This window comes from Bufo bufo, chromosome 3 (genome assembly GCF_905171765.1).
Source record: "Bufo bufo chromosome 3, aBufBuf1.1, whole genome shotgun sequence".
NCBI lineage: Eukaryota > Metazoa > Chordata > Amphibia > Anura > Bufonidae > Bufo > Bufo bufo.
Window position 1 is genome coordinate 292534840 of NC_053391.1, and position 21912 is coordinate 292556751.

General features: G+C 41.0%; 1 protein-coding gene across 1 annotated transcript in view; it reads left to right on the forward strand.

The window, feature by feature from the left end:
* The window catches only part of ACACA (acetyl-CoA carboxylase alpha), a 993014-nt gene that overhangs the window by 303150 nt on the left and 667952 nt on the right, over positions 1-21912 (forward strand). The window contains exons 25-27 of the mRNA XM_040424192.1: positions 4432-4545; positions 4647-4760; positions 19543-19632. Of these exons, the coding sequence (XP_040280126.1) occupies positions 4432-4545; positions 4647-4760; positions 19543-19632 (318 nt within the window). The remainder of the gene's footprint in view (positions 1-4431; positions 4546-4646; positions 4761-19542; positions 19633-21912) is intronic.

Sequence of the window (21912 nt, forward strand, 5' to 3'; positions counted from 1 at the left end):
AACCTTGATGCTATGGCTGATTTATTATTATTATTATAACATTTTTTTTTTTATTAATACCATTGTATCTTATAGTGGGTCTGTCAATGTTCTGATATTTCAGCTATTGACAGTAATGCTGCAGAATGTGCCTTTTTTGCCATAAAAAATAATGAAACCCATTCCAGACCGCCTTATGCATATAGACATTGGCCGCCAGGTGCCTGATGTTTTAAAGAGCAGGCACCCAGGGTTAATGTATGCAATTGACGAAAAAGTTGAGCTCATACATTTAACCCCTCAGATGGCATGGTCAAATGTTACCATGGCATCTGTAAAGTCAAAAACCGTAAGCGAGCTCCTGGCTGTGCACCAGGAGTGTATGGAAGCCTCAATCCTTCTGAATAACCTGAGGATGCCACACATACCCTGCCTGTAAAACTGTGGCGGAATTGCATTTTTTCCCCCAATTCCACCTCATTTAGATCCGGCTAACGGCAAAACTGAAAAAAAAAAGTCAAAATACCCGTAGTTGCACACACTCCAAAATGGTATCAATAAAAACTACAGATCTTCCTGCTAAAAATGAACTCCCAGCTCAGCTCAGTTGTCATGGGGAAGGGGAAAACACCAGATACACGCAAAAGAAAAAGACAACAGTCTAGGCCTCAAAAGCTAAAGGGTGACCTCCTAGTAATCCCTAGGCCTTTCCCTAACTCCTGCCAGTATGAGCAGATACTGATGGTGGAAATGCTCATACGCCGGATACCTATGCCCTGCTAAAACTGACGAGCCCTAGAATACGTTGCAGGAGACGAGACAGCTGGTTCCTTCCCAGATGAAGAAACCCGCGTCTCCCTGAGGCCTAGAACCAAAACACACCAGAGAACAACAAACAGAATAGGCAACTTGTACTTCGTTTTGAGATGAATGGAGAAGCAGGAGATCCAAGACCAAGCTCTATCAACTCCTAGAGGAATTATCAACCGCATGGTCAGCAGTGTGAGGCAAACCTAAATAGAGCCTCATCACTGATAACAAGCAGAACCTGAGGAGAGGTGAGATCCTGCCAAACAACAACATACAGAGAGACCTGTCAGCCTCACGTGCAGCAAGTCTATCTGATCTTCTCACTTCTGTCACAGGAGGGATGTCACATCAGTAGACATAAATTTTAAAAAAAGAAACTACTTACAGGGGTCAGAATATGCTGATATTAAGAATTTATAAGTTTTCATTTATTTTTACAGTATTTAGATATAAAAAAAATATACATATGTGGTATCGTTGTAATTGTACTGACCCAGAGAATGAAGGGCACAGGTCAGTTTTGACGTAAACGGAATGCCATAGGGACAAAGATTGTAAAACTGTGGAGAAATTGGGATTTATTTATTTTTCTAATTCCACCCCATTTGGAGTTCCCCTCAAAAGACAAGGGCACTGCATCCCTCTGGAAGAGAAAGTTATGTCTCCAGAAATGACAAGGCTTCTTCACCATAAGAACAGTAAATCTGTGGAATAGTCTACCTGAGGAGGTGGTTACTACAGGAACAGTAGATGGTTATCACAAAGGCTTAGATGAATTCATACAATTAAATATGTGCTTATGAAAATTGGTCAGAATTCAGGTTTCTCACTCCCCTTCCCTTAATGTAACTATGTATATGTAACATATAATGTATGTATAATTTTTAATTCCCCATGTTTATTTGTATTAAACCTAAAATCCTGCAGCTTTCACCTTGGCTCCGAAGTGTAATAACATGCTGATAATTCTTATTCTGCAGAGATAAATTTTCAGTAGTGTGACGAATACCACCCCTCGTGCCCGCTTGACGTCAACTATGTCAAGCTCACGAGGCACGGTATGTTCACTGGTTACCAAGGCGTGACGTTACTCCCTCCTGGAGGAGCGGATACGGTCAGTCTTGGTACAGTTTTCAGTTTCCTCCTGTCCACAGGGACACAGAGAGGCAACAAGCTGTGAGAGCCTTTTCACTGCCCCAGTGAAACAGCGCGTTCTCAGCCCGGAAAAACTGCCACTAGTTTCCTGTTTAATATAAGCCTGGTCCATTAACGTTATTATATAGGGTAAGAAACCAACCAGCGGTAGCGTATTACTAGGCCAAAATAGGGACGTGGGGATTCATGATCGAGATACCAGACGGCACAAGATTAAATTATATATTTAATCGCCTTAAGGGCTCACTAGACATAACACTAAACACAAAGAATATATACAGTGGTCTGAGGTTACAAATACAGGTGGTATGGTACAAACAGGGTTAAGCAGAACAAAAGTCTGTTTACCAGATGAATGAGTCCTTTTGGGTGGTGATGAGTTCTTAGCTGTATTCACATGGAGGGCAGTGATGTCAGCAGGTTTCAAGTCCCTCTAAACACATGGCACGATGTGACCATCCTTCAGAGAAAAGACCCACCCGCTTGCTGGCACAAGCCTTTTAAACTGTAGCCGGACCCTCCTCTTCCCGCTTCTGGGAAGGGTCCCCCCCCCCTCCCTGCTGATCCTGGCAGCTCAATGACCCACAAAACACTTTAGGGCTCATAGCTCCAGATCAGAAGGTCACAGGGAGATGGTACTGGGACCAACAGAGCCGCCTGGGTTCCGGCTACAAGTATAGTCCAAGCATGGTACCGTTATTGGGTTTCTGTGGGGAAATATGTATATCTCCCTTCCCTGGCACCCGACCTCCAACCTATGACCATGGGCATGTTCGTCTTTGCCCCAGGATCGCATAAATATATTTGAATTGTGCCTGGGATGGATGGTTGATTCATAACTCCTTATATACCGCCAGTTCCATGGTGTCTGGGGGGAATTATAGTTCTGGGCAAGGGCTGAGGCCCCCTACAGAGAGGTTTTCCTGTAGGATTAGCTGGCCTCCATACTGGCTGGTTGAGGTGTGAGTTCATACGCATGTGAGCTCCTTGAAGCTAGAACCCCTGTGGAGTTCACTACCTCTGCTATCTTACAAGCAAATGGTTGGAGTGAGAACTTAATTTTCAGGTGCACTGACAAAGGTGAATCAGATGAATATTCTCACAAGTAGTCTTTCATTATCATCACATGCATAATGACAATGAAAGTCTGAATTAATAGAAGGCCTCATGCACACGGCCGTTGTTGTCCGAAACACCATGTCCGCAATATATGGGCACCAGCTGTTTGTGCACCCTATCCCGGATGTGGACCCATTCACTTAAATGAACTACGTTTTCGCGGTGTAGACTGTCATATTTGGTTCGTGGACCCTATTCAAGTGAATGGGTCTGTGTTTACATATATGGTCTGTGCCTGTGCATTGCCGACCACAATTTGCGGTACGCAGCACAGGCCAACAAACTGTCATGTCTGAGGCATAAAGTTAAGTTTTCACCATCAGTTGATGTGAGCCTGTATTACCTTCTGCTCTTTCTGCACAGTGACATATGGACAGTTCAAAAAGCATATCTAGAACTCTCTCCTATAAAAGTCAATGACTATTTTATGTCTATTGTGTTTATGGTCCACTTGGCTATTGTAAAGCATATCTTCAAATGCTGTTAACAGCAGATAAGATGACTGCCCCTTTAATCATGTACAGAAAATAAATATTCTAAAACCAGGAAATAAAAAAAAAATGGATATGGAAAAGGGGAATATCTGTTTTTAATTTGTAAAAATAAAAAATGTATGTGATTCTTTTAAAGGTTATGTACACCTTTTGTGGACATTTTTTTTTAAATTATTAAATTGTACTGATTTTGAGCTAAAAACATTTCAATTGTCATTTTATTGAAAATTTTTGAACCACTGTCTTTGAACATTCAGATCCGGCTACTAGATAAACTCAAGGCTGCACAGTCTGTTTCGTTAGGCCGCTCAGCTGACTGGCTCTGTATCGCTGATCTATGACCTCCTAAACCCTCATTTACAGCTCAGTTCTTATGTTCCTCATGAGAATATTGCCTGTATTGCACCAACAGATTTTCTGACCAATCATTGGTTAGATGGCCATTTACACACACAGATTTTTTGTTATACATGCCAACTATTGGTCTCATTGGACAGAAATTCTTAAGATAATCTGGTGTAATACAGCCCTAAGTGTTTTTGACCTTTTAGTAATTTAGAGATAAGACAGCTAGAAAAACGGTTAACCCTTTGTGACAGAATGGCTCAATATTTTTTAATAAGGACAAGTTGGAAAAAAGATTTTAGCCCAAAATGAGTAAAATTGCCTCAAATGTGTACATAGCCTTTAAAGGTAATTCTTTACCTTTATGGCCACGATTTGATGCAAAACCAATTACCAGTACCAACATTGATGATAAGGTTGATTATATTTTCTAGCTGTTAATACTAATCAAATTTAATAATATGGCTATTAAAATCTGTCACCTAAAATGAAAAGTATTTCCTTATTCTAAATGTCACTTTATATCTAGGATCAGTTGTGTGGACGGGATCCTACATTAACAGATGAGTTGTTGAATATCTTGACAGAGCTCACCCAACTAAGCAAAACAACTAATTCAAAAGTGGCTTTGCGGGCCCGTCAGGTATATTTCTGATTTTATAATTCTGTGCCATCCGTTTTATTTCACATGAATTGTGGGTGCAGTGTTAACTTTTGAAATTGGTAAATTTTCTTAATTTTCAGGTCCTTATTGCTTCACATTTGCCTTCATATGAGCTTCGCCACAACCAAGTGGAATCCATTTTCTTGTCTGCCATTGACATGTATGGGCATCAGTTCTGCATTGAAAATCTTCAGGTAATTTCTATAATGAAGTGTTTGCACACAACTGTATTTAGGATCGCAGATAATCCTGTACACAGTGTTGAATCATTTCAGTGGGACCATGCACATCTCTCTTTAAAATTTCAGCAGAATATAGTTGACTTGGTTATCACCTAGAAGCACTATTTTTTTTTCTTCTCAGAGCAAACTTGGTCCAGAAAATGAAACTCCATGTAAAACAATGTAGGTCACAATCTAATGTGCTGTATGGTCCCACAATGTGTACTGTATTACTGCTGAAATGCACACCGCTATGTGCGTAGGACTTAAATGTGAATTTGAGACAGGAGATAGGTGCTGCTATGGGTAGAGAATTAATTTAGTGGATGCATAATGAAAACTGAGGGGGTCATTTATTATCCAGTAATATTCCTATTAAGAAGCTGGCTTAGACTGGCGCTGGATGCTGAAGGCCGCCAGATATAGGGGTTAAGTTTAGCGTCTAAAAAGCCAGGCTTAATAAATGAGCCCCTGAGTTTTTAAATATGGTTGTATGGCTGTCTGATATTAAGAGTGTTCTAGTGAAGGTAGAAATAATATTTAAAGGGGTTGTCCTGCCAAAAAAAATCTACAGTTTTCAAATCGGCACCTGGATCTGAATACGTTTGTAATTGCATGTAATTAAAAGTTTAGCATAACCACTGAGTTTTTCAATAAAATGGATCTGTATAGCGCCACCTGCTCTGTTTTTATTTATTTTATTTTTTATTTATTTGACCTGCTCACTCAGGCTGCACATGCTCAGTTTCATCCTTCATCTGCCTCCTGAGCTGTGGTAGGGAGAGCTGTGACACTCCCCCTGAGCTGCAGCAGAAAATACACTCCCCTTGAGCTTCCATTTTGATATAAACCTAGCAGAACAATGAATGGGGCCATCTCTGGATCAATGTGAGGTACATGGCTGGTTCTAGCTTTGTTAGAAAGAGGTTGTCATGTACTATATGATGGCTGATTTTCACCTTTTACATTAGTCCTGTAATAACACCTTTAACCCCTTAACGTAGAACGCCGTGCATTGCCAGAATGCATTCCACCGTACCTGCACGGCGGGATGATCGGGCGGCACCAGAGCGGTGTGCGCCCGATCACTGCAAGGGTCCGGCAGTCCCTGGTAGCCGGGCCCCTGCTGTGTCCGTCGGCATTGCGGTTTACAGCGATGCCGGCGGATTAACCCCTTCTATGCCGCGGTCTGCGTTGATCGCGGCATAGAAGTGGTTAGTGGCGGGTGAAGCAGCGCATCGAGTCCCCGCGCTGCTGTGGTGGGGACCCGATGCGTGACAAAGGCAGCCAGATGCCGTGCAGAGGCTGCCCAATGCCCTGCACGGCATCAGGACCTGCCTTCTACGGGTGCTGATGAGATCCAGCCTCAGGCTGGGTCTCCTAGGCAACCTGTTTGTGTACTACTCACTGTAGTACACGAACAGGCAATGCATTACAATACAGATGTATTGTAATGCATTGCATAGGGGCTCAGACCCCCAAAAGTTGAAGTCCCAGAGTGGGACAGAAATGAAGTTTGAAAAAAAAAGTCTAAAAAATTAAGTTTCAAGTTAAAAAAATAAAAATAAAACGCCCCTTTCCCATGATTTTAGAATAAAAAAAGAAAAACCGCACATATTAGGTATCGCCGCATCCGTAACGACCGGCTCTATAAATATATCACATGATCAACCCTGTCCAATAGACACCATAAAAACTAAAAACTGTGTAAAAAAAAAGAAGAAGCTATTTTTGTCACCTTACATCACTAAAAGTGCAACACCAAGCAATCAAAAAGGCGTATGCCCCCCAAAATAGTACCAATCTAACAGTCACCTCATCCTGCAAAAAATGAGCCCCTACATAGGACAATCGCCCAAAAAATTAAAAAACTATGGCTCTCAGACTATGGAGACACGAAAACCTTGATTTTTTTTTTTTTTGTTTCAAAAATGCGTTTATTGTGTTAAATGTGAAAAAAAAGTATACATATTAGGAAACGCCGCGTCCGTATCAACCTTCACATGATTTAACCCCTCAGGTGAACACCGTAAAAAAAAAAAAATCGAAAAAGCCATTCTTTTGGTCACCTTACATCACAAAAAGTGTAATAACAAGCGATCAAAAAGTCATATGCAGCCCAAAATTGTACCAATCAATCAGTCATCTCATACTGAAAAAAAGGAGCCCCTTCATAAGGCATTCGCCCAAAAAATTAAAATAAACTATGGCTTTCAGAATATGGAGACACAAAAAATTTATTTTTTTTCAAAAATGCTTTATTATGTGAAACTGAAAAAAACGACCCAAAAAATTTGTCATATTTGGTATTGCGTCTGTAACAACCTGCTCTATGAAAATAGCTCATGATCTAATTTACGTTGCAAATGGCAAAAAATAAAAACTGTTGCAAAACAGCTAATTTTTGTTAGCTTGCCTCACAAAAAGTGTAATATAGAGCAACCAAAAATCATCTGTACCCTAAAATAGTAGCAACAAAACTGCCAGCTTATCCCGTAGTTTCCAAAATGGGGTCCCTTTTTGTAGTTTCTACTCTAGGGGTGCATCAGGTGGTCTTCAAACGTGACATGGCAAGTTAACCCCTTAGTGACCAAGCCTGTTTGGGCCTTTATGACCAAGCGTTTTTCTTCCTTTTTTCATGGTCTTGTTCCAAGAGCTATAACTTTTTTATTTTTTCGTCTATATAGCTTTATATGGGCTTGTTTTTTACCGGACAAGTTGTAGTTTTTATTGGCGCCATTTTGGGGTACACATAACTTTCTGATTAACTTTTATTAACTCTTTCTGGGAGGGAGATGGGGAAAAACAGCAATACTGCCACTGCGTTTTTACATTATAAATTTTACGGCGTTCATTTTTCGGTACAAATAACATAATATCTTTATTCTCTGGGTCAGTAAATTTTTTTTACGTTTTACTACTTTTTTTTTGCAATAAAACCCCTTTTATTAACCAAAAAAATGATTTTGCATTTCCACTTCACAAGACCCATAACTTTTTAATTTTTTTTTCTATGGAGTTGTGTGAGGGCTTGATTTTTGAGGGACGACTTGTATTTTTAATTGGTATCATTTTGGAGTAAATGCCGCTTTTCGATTGCTTGTTATTACGTTTTTTTGGTGGAAACTAAGAATAAATTAGAAATGGTCTTTTTTTTTTTTTTTTTTTTTACGGCGTTCACCATAGGGTCGTTACGGACGCGGCAATACCAAACATATGGGGGATATTTTCTTTTTGCAATTTTTTCCATTGAAAATCGTATTTTCAATGAAAAAAAAGCATATTTTTTTTATTTTATGGATTTTTTTTTATTTAATAAATGTGTATTTTTTTTCTATTTTTTTTTACTACTTAATAGTCCCACAAGGGGACTATAATATACAGTATTTTGATTGCTTTTAAAATGTAATGCATTATCTCTATTATGCATTACATTTCAATAGCAATGCTATTCAAACATTGACCAGCAGGCTGCGCCAGAGAGGCACAGCCTGCTGGAGATAACTGGAGACAAGCTCGGGGCCCTGATCGGAAGCAAGGTAAGCTTCCCAACACAGCACCCCACAATCGCATTTTCGGGGTGCTGATGGGAGACAGAGGGAGTTTGCTCCCTCTGTCACCACTTTACATGCAGCGGGCGCCATTGTGCCCAGCATGTAAAGGGTTAAACAGCCCGGATCGGCACTCCTGCCGGTCTGGGCTGTTAGAGCAGGGCCCCAGCTCTCATGTGAGAGCCGGGTCCGCGCTCCCCGCTGAACGGGGGAGCCATGCAGCGCTTAGACTGGGCCGCCGTAAAAACGCGGCGGCCCAGCCTAAGGCCCCTTAGTGACCGCCGTAAAAAGGCGTATGGGTGGTCACTAAGGGGTTAAAATGATCCCAATGAAATCTGCCCTCGAAAAACCATATGGCGTTCCTTTCCTTCTGCGCCCTTTCATGTGGCCATACAGCAGTTTTTGACCACATATGGGGTGTTTCTGTAAACTACAGAATCATGACAATAAATATTGTGTTTTGTTTGGCTGTTAACCTTTGCTTTGTTAGCGGAAAAAATTATTAAAATGGAAAATCTGCCAAAAAAAGGAAATTCAGAAATTCCATCTCCATTTTCCATTAATTCTTGTGGAACACCTAAAGGGTTAACAAAGTTTCTAAAATCAGTTTTGAATACCTTGAGGGGTGTAGTTTCTAAAATGGGGTCATTTTTGGGTTGTTTCTATTATGTAAGCCTCACAAAGTGACTTTAGACCTGAACTGCTCCTTAAAAAGTGGGTTTTGGAAATTTTCTGAAAAATTTCAAGATTTGCTTCTAAACTTATAAGCCTTCTAATGTCCCCAAAAAATAAAATGGCATTCTCAAAATGATCCAAACATTAAGTAGACATATGGGGAATGTAAAGTAATAACCATTTTTGTTTCAAAAATGCTTTTATTGTGTTAAATGTGTAAAAAAAAAAAAAAAAAAAAAGTATACATATTAGATATCGTATGTAAAATACAGCGGCTCACCCCTATCAGGTATGGATAGGTGCTCACCCTCCGGTCCTACCCTCAGGACCTAGAAGGAAAAATGGAATATGTACGAAGTGAGGGGGCACTCGCATACGGGAACCACTGGACGATTAGGTAAATGTTATTTAATATTCTAAAAACAGACCCCTAAAATATACATAAAACATATGCTGTAACAACCTATAAATTACATATATGTGAATCCTAATAGCACATTGGTATAGCGTGCTGGCGTGAAATGCTGTTATGCGTGGTATCACATACGGTCCATATAGACAATCTCCCAATTCAGATATATATTCGCCAGTCTATAGATTCATAAATACACTGGCGTGCAATTGTGAGTATAGTGAAATAAAGTCCATACAAACAATGTCTCAATTGATGTGGAAGAATGACCGCACAATGTGTTCCAATAATAATAGTGGTGTGAGATATCCGGAAAATCACACAAGTGATTTGAAACACTATGTCCAATTACGATAGAACATGGAAGTCCAATATTCAAAGATCAGTTGAGCACGTTGGGATGAACTTCCCAGTTACTTACAGTGTCCAGCCGCTTATGCTGACCCGGTCTCTCCCCTCCTTACTGCTAAACCGCAGTGTATAGTTACCCAGGTGGCCGTGCCTGGCCGACCGTGGCTTCCCACGTGACCTGGTGATCTGGGGTTCCGGGCGGACGCTTTGATGACGTCACTGCTGTGTGGCGGCAATTTTAAATTCCGAAGTCAATCTTTGGCGCTTACAGCTAGATATCCAATTTCTTTGGTCTTTTGCTTGAATCCACGCTCACTCTGTAATGCCAGATGCGTTTCAGGGTCTTACACCCCTTCCTCAGTGGCCACCGAGTGAGTGGATTCTCACTCCTTATAAATGGTATTGGCCCACCCACAATTGTGCTTTTTTCAGCTTGTTACAATATGTGGAGTGGATTTGATTGTTCTTATATTGCTGTTACAATTTATACATAGATATAATTAAAAACATAAATATTACTCCCCATATAATAACTACAATGTTAAAATATTAAGACAATAGTCCTAGGGAAGAATTGCAAGGTCGGTGATACATTTTGAGGTAAAAACGCATCAAAACCGCAGCCATGTGAACTGCGTTTTGTATGCGATTTCTATAATTTAATGTTCTAAAGGGCAAGATGATCCCTGCCAAGGGACTTGGACCTAAACCGCATCAATATATTTGAATCTTGTCTGCGGTTATATGGTTTATTGATTTATTCCTCAGATTTCATATGTTGCTGGGATAATTGATAGTATGCGAGTGCCCCCTCACTTCGTACATATTCCATTTTTCCTTCTAGGTCCTCAGGGTAGGACCGGAGGGTGAGCACCTATCCATACGTGATAGGAGTGAGCCGCTGTATTTTACATACGATTATTTTAATTATACCCTCAACAGCTGAGCTCCCCCCACCACGAGATGGACATTTGGGGACACTTAGATAACAAATATAAAAATATTGAAGCTTTCACCTTCAATATGGAAGGAGAAGCATCAATAGAAAGTACAAGATCAATGGATGATGCTTTTAAAGTCCTGGAGAAGACTTTGCAACGTCAACTGCGTAACAAATGGGAGATAAGATCGCTTACGCAATATTTGGACAAGGGCCTCATTCCCAAGGGTTTGACACTCGCCAAGACACCTGCGTCTGATTTGGTGAGTGACAAATTCAAACAGGAATGGGACGGCTTTCTGAGAACACAGTCGGAGGCCCTTGTCCAAATGATTATTAAAAGGAGGATACAAATGACAGAAGATATGACAGGGCAAATTGATACCCTAAAAAGGGAAATGGAAACATTCCCAGATACCGATGTAGTCCACAAATGGCATGAGAGAATTTGTAAAAATTTAGACACATTGGAAAGGGAAATAATAGGTAAAAAATCCAGAAAATTACAATATATGGAAAGAAAAGAAATCACTGAGACTTATGGACAAAGGGAGGTTGAACACACAAATACACAGTTTGAGAATATCAAAATCTCAAACAGATATGAGACACTAGCAACACCTCATTTTTTAGACTTTACACCGCCACACCACAAAGCACGAATAAGAAGCACACGCACTCCCACGACAAGAGACAAGAATACACAGTCACAAAACACAGAATCATGTTCACGACTACAATTTGAGGGAGCGTCCGAGAGAATATGCACAGGGCAGGGGGCACTACCAGACACACAGGCAGGAACACAGACACCAGCACAACACAACACATCATCACACACCAACAACCAGCAGATCACAAAGGCACAATCACAACGAAGAATTCGGAGAGGACGACATGCACAAAAGGAGAAAATACAAAAATTAAAAACACCAACCACCAATGTAATAAATATCAGTGATATTGCACTTACAGAGACCCAGGTGCAACTTCTGAATAAAGGTCTTAAGTTTGCTCCCACCAATTCTATAGACAAATTCGCCACATACATAGGAGTGGAGAAATTCATCAGACGCCTATGTCTCAAAAAATATTTCCTAAAAAACCCCATCAATAGGGAGAGTGATATGGGAGGGAATATAAATAAAGATGTACATACAGATCTTAAAGTTAGATCTAAAAAATTCCCCAGGCAGGAGATCAGCAGTGAAATGGCCACGTTCAGGAACAATGTTGAACGTGATCTGAGAAGAATCAAAAGCCGAAAAGTTAACACAAATTTAAGCAGAGAAGAGATTAAGGCTATTAAATCCCTACAGGAAGAAAACAATATCGTAATTAGACCAGCCGATAAGGGCGGGGCCGTAGTTATTCTCAATACGACAGATTACATAGAAGAATGCTATAGACAGCTAAGATCAGAAAATACTTATAAAAAACTAAAGGGAGACCCCACACAGGAATATTACAATATTTTGAAAGAATACTGTGTAAAGGGGGTAAAAGCTGAGTTTCTTTCTGATCAAGAAGCTAAGTTCATCCTGGATACTGAGAGGAGAATCCCAATGTTCCACTGTGTCCCCAAGATCCACAAGAACCTGGAAGCACCCCCAGGTCGCCCGATAGTGTCGGGAATTCAATCTATATCATGCAACCTATCCAAGTATATCGATCAATGGCTTCAACCTTATGTCAAGCGAGTGCCATCATACATTCGTGACACCACTGACATTATTAAATCATTGGAAGAAGTCAATTGGATAGATGGGTGGATCTTGGGGACACTGGATGTTGGATCCCTCTATACAGTCATTGAACATACCAGGGGGACACAGGCATTATATGAGCAACTGTCAGGAGATGCTGGGCTCCCGGTAGAACAATTGGAATTCCTGTTAGATGGAGTGAGATACATTCTAGCTCACAATTATTTCTCTTTTGAGCAGGAGTTCTATCTGCAATGTACCGGCACTGCCATGGGCACCAGATTCGCCCCCAGCTATGCCAACCTTTTCTTGGCTCAATGGGAGAGAGAGACCATCTTACCCAGGCTGGGGAAGGATCTGGTGCTGTGGCGCCGGTACATTGATGATATCTTGTTCATTTGGTGCAACACTGCTGAGTCTCTTGATGTATTCCTCAGTGACATCAATAAAAATGACAAGAACTTGGTATTTAGTCCTACCATTAGTCAAGAGAAAGTAGAGTTCTTGGATCTAGAGATATGGATTAGGGATAGCAGACTGCAATGCAGTACGTTTTTCAAGCCCGTAGCCAAAAACAGCTTCATCAGATTTACCAGTTGCCACCTTCCGCGATGGCTAACCAACATACCAACCGGTCAGTTCCGCAGACTCAAGCGGAACTGTACGGTTGAGAGTAAGTTTGATGAAGAGGCTGCTAACTTGAAGAAACAATTGCTAGAAAGAGATTACCCAGTCCAACTGATAGACAAATCACTGGAAAAAGTGAAGAAGATGGAACGAAAGGAGTTTTTTGAGACAGGGGCACCACAATCGCCAGATGAAATACTAAGAATTATTCTTCCATTCAGCTCTCAATATAGAGTGATGGAAAGAAGCATCCGTAAACATTGGGAACATTTGCTAAACGATAAACTAATTGGCCCACTTTTGAGTGATGTACCAAAAATAACGTACACAAGGGCAAATAATTTGGCAGGCAAAATAGCCCCAACAGTAAAAAGCAAAAAGGATGGGCAACAACAACAAAAGAAAAACTGGTTAACAACTAATGGATTTTTTAAATGTGGCAGATGTACAAACTGCAAAATTACCAATTTCCCCAAAAAAACAACGTGGGTAAAATCCACAACAAATTCCTTTAGTGTAGAGATACAGGAATGCCTAACCTGTGATTCTACCGATGTTATATATTTGTTGGAATGTGGGTGCAGGAAACAATATATAGGCAGGACCAAAAGGACACTCAAAAAGAGAGTAGCTGAACATGTGGCTAATATTAAGAAAGGTTTAGAAACACACTCCCTATCAAAACATTTTAAAATTCAACACAATTGTGACCCAACTGGCCTAAAGTTCACAGCCATAGAAAGGGTCAAAAAAATGTGGAGAGGAGGTAACCACATCGCACATATGTCACGACAGGAATCTCGTAGAATCTTTGAGTATGACACCATAATACCAAGGGGTCTAAATGCTGAGATGGAGGTTTTCGGTTTCCTGTGACAGTGGGGGGTTGTCCGGTGGGGACGAGATATCGCAGTTTGATCAATAATTGACACTGTGATTCTCCTCCCCATGGGACGGCTCCCCACATATATTACTATCAATTATCCCAGCAACATATGAAATCTGAGGAATAAATCAATAAACCATATAACCGCAGACAAGATTCAAATATATTGATGCGGTTTAGGTCCAAGTCCCTTGGCAGGGATCATCTTGCCCTTTAGAACATTAAATTATAGAAATCGCATACAAAACGCAGTTCACATGGCTGCGGTTTTGATGCGTTTTTACCTCAAAATGTATCACCGACCTTGCAATTCTTCCCTAGGACTATTGTCTTAATATTTTAACATTGTAGTTATTATATGGGGAGTAATATTTATGTTTTTAATTATATCTATGTATAAATTGTAACAGCAATATAAGAACAATCAAATCCACTCCACATATTGTAACAAGCTGAAAAAAGCACAATTGTGGGTGGGCCAATACCATTTATAAGGAGTGAGAATCCACTCACTCGGTGGCCACTGAGGAAGGGGTGTAAGACCCTGAAACGCGTCTGGCATTACAGAGTGAGCGTGGATTCAAGCAAAAGACCAAAGAAATTGGATATCTAGCTGTAAGCGCCAAAGATTGACTTCGGAATTTAAAATTGCCGCCGCACAGCAGTGACGTCATCAAAGCGTCCGCCCGGAACCCCAGATCACCAGGTCATGTGGGACGCCACGGTCGGCCAGGCACGGCCACCTGGGTAACTATACACTGCGGTTTAGCAGTAAGGAGGGGAGAGACCGGGTCAGCATAAGCGGCTGGACACTGTAAGTAACTGGGAAGTTCATCCCAACGTGCTCAACTGATCTTTGAATATTGGACTTCCATGTTCTATCGTAATTGGACATAGTGTTCCAAATCACTGGTGTGATTTTCCGGATATCTCACACCACTATTATTATTGGAACACATTGTGCGGTCATTCTTCCACATCAATTGAGACATTGTTTGTATGGACTTTATTTCACTATACTCACAATTGCACGCCAGTGTATTTATGAATCTATAGACTGGCGAATATATATCTGAATTGGGAGATTGTCTATATGGACCGTATGTGATACCACGCATAACAGCATTTCACGCCAGCACGCTATACCAATGTGCTATTAGGATTCACATATATGTAATTTATAGGTTGTTACAGCATATGTTTTATGTATATTTTAGGGGTCTGTTTTTAGAATATTAAATTACATTTACCTAATCGTCCAGTGTTTCCCGTATGCGAGTGCCCCCTCACTTCGTACATATTAGATATCGCCACGGCAATAAGAATTGTAGGAGGTATCACTATCTGTTTTAAAAACAGAAATTGAAATTTGGAAAGTTGCGAATTTTTCTAAACTTTTGGTAAATATTTTTTTTTTTTTTATAAATGAAATATTTTGATTCAAATTTACCACTGTCATGAAGTACAATATGTGATGAGAAAACAGTCTTGGAATAGCTTGTATAAGTAAAAGCGTTTTAAAGTGATCACCACATAAAGTGACACATGTCAGATTTGCAAAAATCTGTCTGGTCCTTAAGGTGAAAAATGCCCCGATCCTTAAGGGGTTAGGGTGTAAAGTTAATGTGCAACCTTTTGTAGAATGTGACCTTCATGTTACAGGGGTTTTCCCACTTATTTAACGCAATATAGGGGGTTTGATTGCTGCAGTTCCACTTTCCACACATGTGTGACCACTGCTCCATTCACATTTTATGGGACCAAATGGTGCCGTGCTCAACAGCCCCATAGAAGTGAATGGAGCAGTGGTCATGTATATGTACTACTGCTTCAATCTCTTATAGGAGTCTGGGACCTCTGATTTCCTGATTGCTGGGGGTCTCCGCAGTCGGACCACTAACTATACGTATCCTTTTATTCCTAGTATAGAAGATAAATGATCTTGGGTTTCTGACTGCCGAGGCCCAGAGCCGTTAGACACTTCTACCCTATCCTGTGAATAGGGGATATCTGTTAATGGTAAAAAACTAAATAAAAGATAGGTTCATATAACAGTATATTTGACTTGTGACTGAATACTGGCTAATGGCTCAGCCATGTTTGCTGGTTTGACATTTGTTTTCTTAGGAGAATACTAATATTACAGATGAGTGAATTTTTCAAAAATCAATCCGAATTTGTGATGAATCGCATTAGAAATCCGCTATTTCCCGGCTGCAGAGATCCTGTATATTGGGGTAGAACACTGTGTGTTGCAGAAACATACATAGGTAGTCCGCTGTGGTAGTGAAACTTACTTTGCGTCTGTATGACAGGCGCCACTCTTATAATCACTTGAAACTTGATTAATTTGGTCTGTTTTTGTCCTCTTGACTAAGTGAAGTGTGAACTTATCATTATAAGTCAATGTTAGCATCAGGTATAAAGAACCGTGCAGTGGCCCCAGACTGTACCATAGAGTCAGAGTGCTCACTTTTTACACAGTCGTCAGCTGATTCCACATAGATTTCTACAGAACCTGTTCTGTTAGACACTGATACAAGTAGAGCACCCCGACAGAGTGGAGAGGGTGTCAGCAGTAAGTTTGTGTAGATGTCACTGTTTATTTTGCCCTTCTTCTTATCATCGGATCCTCCTGTCTTTTGAGCATCTGCCTTCACATTGTCAGCATTTGGTTCGTAATCCATAAGTATTGCTAAGGCCAAAAAAAATAATAGGTGTGGATCCAAAACAGAGATGACACGTGATTGGAACGTTTGCATGTCTTCTGTGTTTTGTAACCGCTCTTGCTTTTGGCTTCCAAATCATGAGCATATCCTGATGAAAAATAGGGACCGTGTGATAAAGGCATCACGGATTCTCCAAAGACAGAGTCCGTTGTTTAGCATTTTTCTATCCTTCTGACAGATCAGAAGAAGGGTAAAACAAATGATGATGTCAACACGGCCAAACGGGGACACTAGTGGCCCTGTCACAGAGTGGTGATGTGGCAATTCCATGAGGAGTCAACACAGGACCAGTAGATGATGGGAAGGAAACACTGCTCCCTTCTGCTGAGGTGGTGGGGCCCTGACTGGTGGAGAAGGGGTGCGGGCCACTGGGTGATGCAGTGGTTGCTGCGTCAGGCTGTACCACTACATTAGCGCCACTGTTTTCCCAGGCCACTTTATGGTGATGCTACATGTGTTGATGCAGGGCCGCTTCACCTTCTGCCCACAGATTCTACAAACTGCTATGCTGACGTCCTCCGGCAGCTTGCTTAAAAATTCCCACATTGCAGAGTATGTCATTCCCCCCACCACCACCACTCCTTGCTGACTGCATTCTGCCGCTGTCTCCGTGAAACGCTCACTGAAGAGAAATGTGACTCCATCTTGTTTCTTCTAAATATGTAAAGAATTGTTATAACATCTCACCCACGCACTGTTTCAAGTTCCCCCGCTGTGAGTTAGGTTCGCTTATCTGTCCCAGGAAAGATTCTGGGAATCTCCCAGAACTAGTGCAAACGTTCTTGCCTTATTCAGGGTCATTTGGCACAACTGCGTACATTCTTATTTGTGACTGATTAAAACCTATTCTTTTTGCTTACTGCACGTACACATACCGTATAAGGATGTTCCGGTAGTATGTGTATGAGCACTAATGTTTATCTTTTATGATTGGTTTAACGCTGTTGTTATGCAAACTTTTCTATTGCCTTTATAAGGCCAAGCTATAGCATAATAAAGTTAGAGTATTTCTCAGTGATACCTGTGTGTGTGTGTGTCTGTTATTGCCAACTGAGAAACATCTCTCCTGACGTAAGTGACATCAAACCAAGGTGGTTGTAGAGGTCCAGAAAGGTCCAAATCCTTTCAGTCACCACTAGTTCTTACCAGACAGGTAGTCTCCTGCATAGCAGACGGTCTATCATGGGCACGTATGGCTCCAGACCTCAAACTGCTGCAACCCTGCTGACTCACGGCCATGCTACCACCCTGGTAGCTCAGCCGCTGCCTGATGCTCAAGTTGCCACCATATTCCCCTGATGATGAAGCCCCCTTTTTGCCTGGCTCCCACGTGCAATCGGCTACATCATCGTCCACTACTGTCTGCACGTTGCTGATGTCACCTTCACCAGTCTCAGGGCCACGTGCCTGACCTCTCGCAACACCAGCTCCCATGTGACTCATTGTCGCTACTTGCCCACCTATCTCTTCTCGAGCAGAAGGAACAGAAAATTAAGGAGGCAAGTTCAGTACAGGGGGGGGCAAAGAGCTTGTTCCCAGGCCATGCCAACTGTCAGATTAACCCAACCAACTCCTGGCTGGGGGTGTGTGATGTCACTTGAGATGAAATTGAAGACCAAGTAAACCATTCAAAGACAACTGGGTTGCTGGTCAAAACGCGACAGCTGGAAGACACTGGCAGCTCTGGCCTGTCGCTGCAACTGCTGCTACAAACCCCTCTTCTGCTGCTACTTCTGCCAGCTCCAGAAACATTTTGGCCACTACCCGTTCACTTAGAAGGGCCTGTCACCTGTCTGTCGGACATACTGTACTGTAACAGTAACTGTAAGGGTAAAATGGCAGTAGTGTCAAGGCGCAATTTCACGACCATTACACAATTAGGGATTAAAGGAATATACTTATGTATCATAGAACGTGAACACCCTAAAATCTGTAGTATCAGGCTGCAACTTCAACCGAAACAAGGATGAATGGGTGTACTTATATATGAGAACGTGAGCACCCTAAAATCTGTATTTTCAGGCCACAATTTCACCACAATTGGGGATTATACTTATGTATAAAGAATGTGAGCACCCTAAAATCTGTAGTATGGGGATGCAATTTCACCCCAATTGGACAATCAAGGATTAATGGATTAAATGATATATAAAACACTGTGAATAACCCCGAAGTCTTTAGTATCAGACTGCAGTTTTACCCCAATAACAGAATCAAGAATTACTGGAATTACTTATCTCTCAAACAACCTAAAATCTGTGGTATTAGAACACCTTTTTAACCCTAATTGGTGCAGCAAAGTGTAATAGAATAGCTCCTATTAGCCAAGCTTTACACTCTTCTATTGGTCCTTGCTCTCTCCCTATAGTGTGCATAATGCCTCCCTATTATATCCCTTGTTGACCTCTCTGCTCAATAGTAATTTTTTGTTTAATAAATTCTTTACTAATCACTGTCCCTAGTGCTTGTAACATCTCTCTCTGCACTGTTCACTGGGAAATGGCAGAGACCAGGCAGGAGGAGACTTTTTATAGGGCTGCTTGATTGTCTTTCTGCATGGATTTATGGGTGATCCCTTGTTCTCTGGCTTTTTACTTCCTCTTTCTAACATATGCAGCAGCCATTTCCAGTTCATAAACTTCGATTTGCTCATCTCCAATTAGTATGTTTATTAAAGGTACACAGGTATGCTGTGGAATAACACAGAAATACATCCTGTCCCAATTCAGTCACTCTATACCAGTCACAGAATAATGTAATATTTGTTACTGTATATATATAAAAATGTATGATTAAAATATTTCTATAATCTGTTTCCATTGTTGTGTGTATCACAAGACTGATGTGTTTTTTTTTTGTTTTTTTTAATATATAATAGAAACTTATTCTGTCTGAAACCTCCATCTTCGATGTCCTGCCCAACTTTTTTTACCACAGCAACCAGGTGGTAAGAATGGCTGCACTAGAGGTAAATATTTGTCATATCCATAGCTCCATAGAATTCAAGCTACAGTGCAATGAACCCTGGAGATAGAAGTTTTCAAAATATAATTTAAGGAAAAATATTGTGCACAGGAGAGTAGTGGTCTTAATATTATGCTGCTTACCAATATATCTCAATCTACTGACAGATTCTTGATGTGCCTTCAGTAAATGCCCAGTGTTATTTTTTAACGCTACACACTTGAAGGATCACACTACATTCAGTATAGCAAACTAAGGGCCTATTCACACGACTGTAGGGGCTTAGTGCTCGTATTGCGAACCACTCTATACGGGCACTGGCCGTGTGCGCTCTGTTGCGGCTGTGGATCCATTGACTTTAATGTGTCCGCAATCCACAAAATACGGCAAAAGATAGGACATGTCTTATCTTTTGATGAGCAGAGACACTGATAGGAAGCCCACTGAAACACTCTGAAGCGCATCTGTGGGCTTTCCTGTCCGTGTCTCCACAGTGCAAAAGATAGGACATGTCCTGTCTTTTGCCGTATTTTGTGGTTTGTGGACCCATTCAAGTCATTGGATCCGCACCGCAATACAGTTTTCACACGGCCGGTGCCCGTACATTGCAGAACGCTGTTTGCAGTCCCCAGCACTGGCACTGAGCCCATACATTTGTGTGAATGGACCCTAAAGCTCACCATGTAGAGATAGATGCTAGTGATCAGTATTCCCATAATTCGCAGGGTACTGCTGCTTTTGTTCCTGTTTCCATGCTGCCATTATCATGAACCTCCTTTAAAGTAGTGGCAAAAGTGTTATGATTAAAATGTACCTCCAATGATCCACTTTTGCAAATTTAGGTCTCCATTCGAATTAATACAATAAATGGTCTGTGCTGTAGGTTAGCTAAAATACCCAAACAGGGAATTGCATTCTGCTTGTTTTTCTGTACAGGGAGCTTGTCATTTGATTGCAGGGCTTTCAGTCCAGTATAGTAGTTAATGGCCTTAGAGTACTTTCACACTAGCGTTTTTCTTTTCCGGCATAGAGTTCCGTCCTAGGGGCTCTATAAAAAATAAAAACTGATCCGTTTGTCCGTATGACAAATGGACAGACGGATCCGTTCTTGCAATGCATTTGTGAGACTTACCCGCATCCGGATCAGTCTACAAATGCTGTTCGTTTGCATGCAGATTGCCGGATCTGTATATGTATGGGCCGATTAGGTATTTCGAAACATTATCTGTTGTGAAATTTGAAAGTGGGGAAAAGAAAGGATAAAGGGGTTTCCATGATTTTTAAACATTTTTTTTCTTTTTCTCTCCTCTGAGGTGGGTGTCAGCAGTATACTGATTTATTAATTATATATTTTCTGGTGATAAGAATTAACACAATAAAATTGTGAATGGAAAAAAAAATACCCGGTGTGTACCTGCAGTCTGAAAAATGACAGCACTGATTGGATAGAGTAAGTCTGTGCAGGTGCACCCCCCCAACTGGTTACCTCCCCTCTATACCCTTACTGAAGGCTAATAGCAATTAATTCATAACTTCTAGTAGAAATAATAAAGGAACGGCACAAGAATAGATGCTCCAGAATTATTACTTGGGAAATGCATGATGCTATTAAAACAGGGATGTCAGGAGTGTTGAAAGGTCCTCTTTAAATGTGTTTTCTGGTTAGCATTAACATTCTTTAAAATAATACAAAAATAACACAAAACCACACAATCCATGGTACAATTGTGTGCAACTGGTACTCCACTGGATGGCACACTACCGCTTGCACTTGGGCTTCTTTAGATTTGTGAAAAAATTAAATTGTTGGAGGGCACTCAATTACCTGAAAACATCCAATATAGGGTATCAATGACCTGATTTATTACACATAAAATACTCACATAAAGGTTCTCCTAAAAACCATAAACACATAAAACCTTACACACATAAAAAGTGCTGTTGGCACCTATTGAACCCTAATACGATAATGTTATACAAAAACACAACTACACACATAACCGTGTGCACTGGCTGTGGACTCGATCCCGGTATGGGCAGTCCAAATCCAGCTGCAGTATTATAACAAGGTGTGCGATCCTATTTGGCCGGGTATTAATACTGCAGCTGGATTTGGACTGCCCATACCGGGATCGAGTCCACAGCCTGGACTGGCGGTTATGTGTGTAGTTGTGTTTTTGTACACATTATCGTATTAGGGTTCAATGGGTGCCAACAGCACTTTTTGTGTGTGTAAGGTTTTGTGTGTGTATGGTTTTTATGAGGACCTTTATGTGAGTATTTT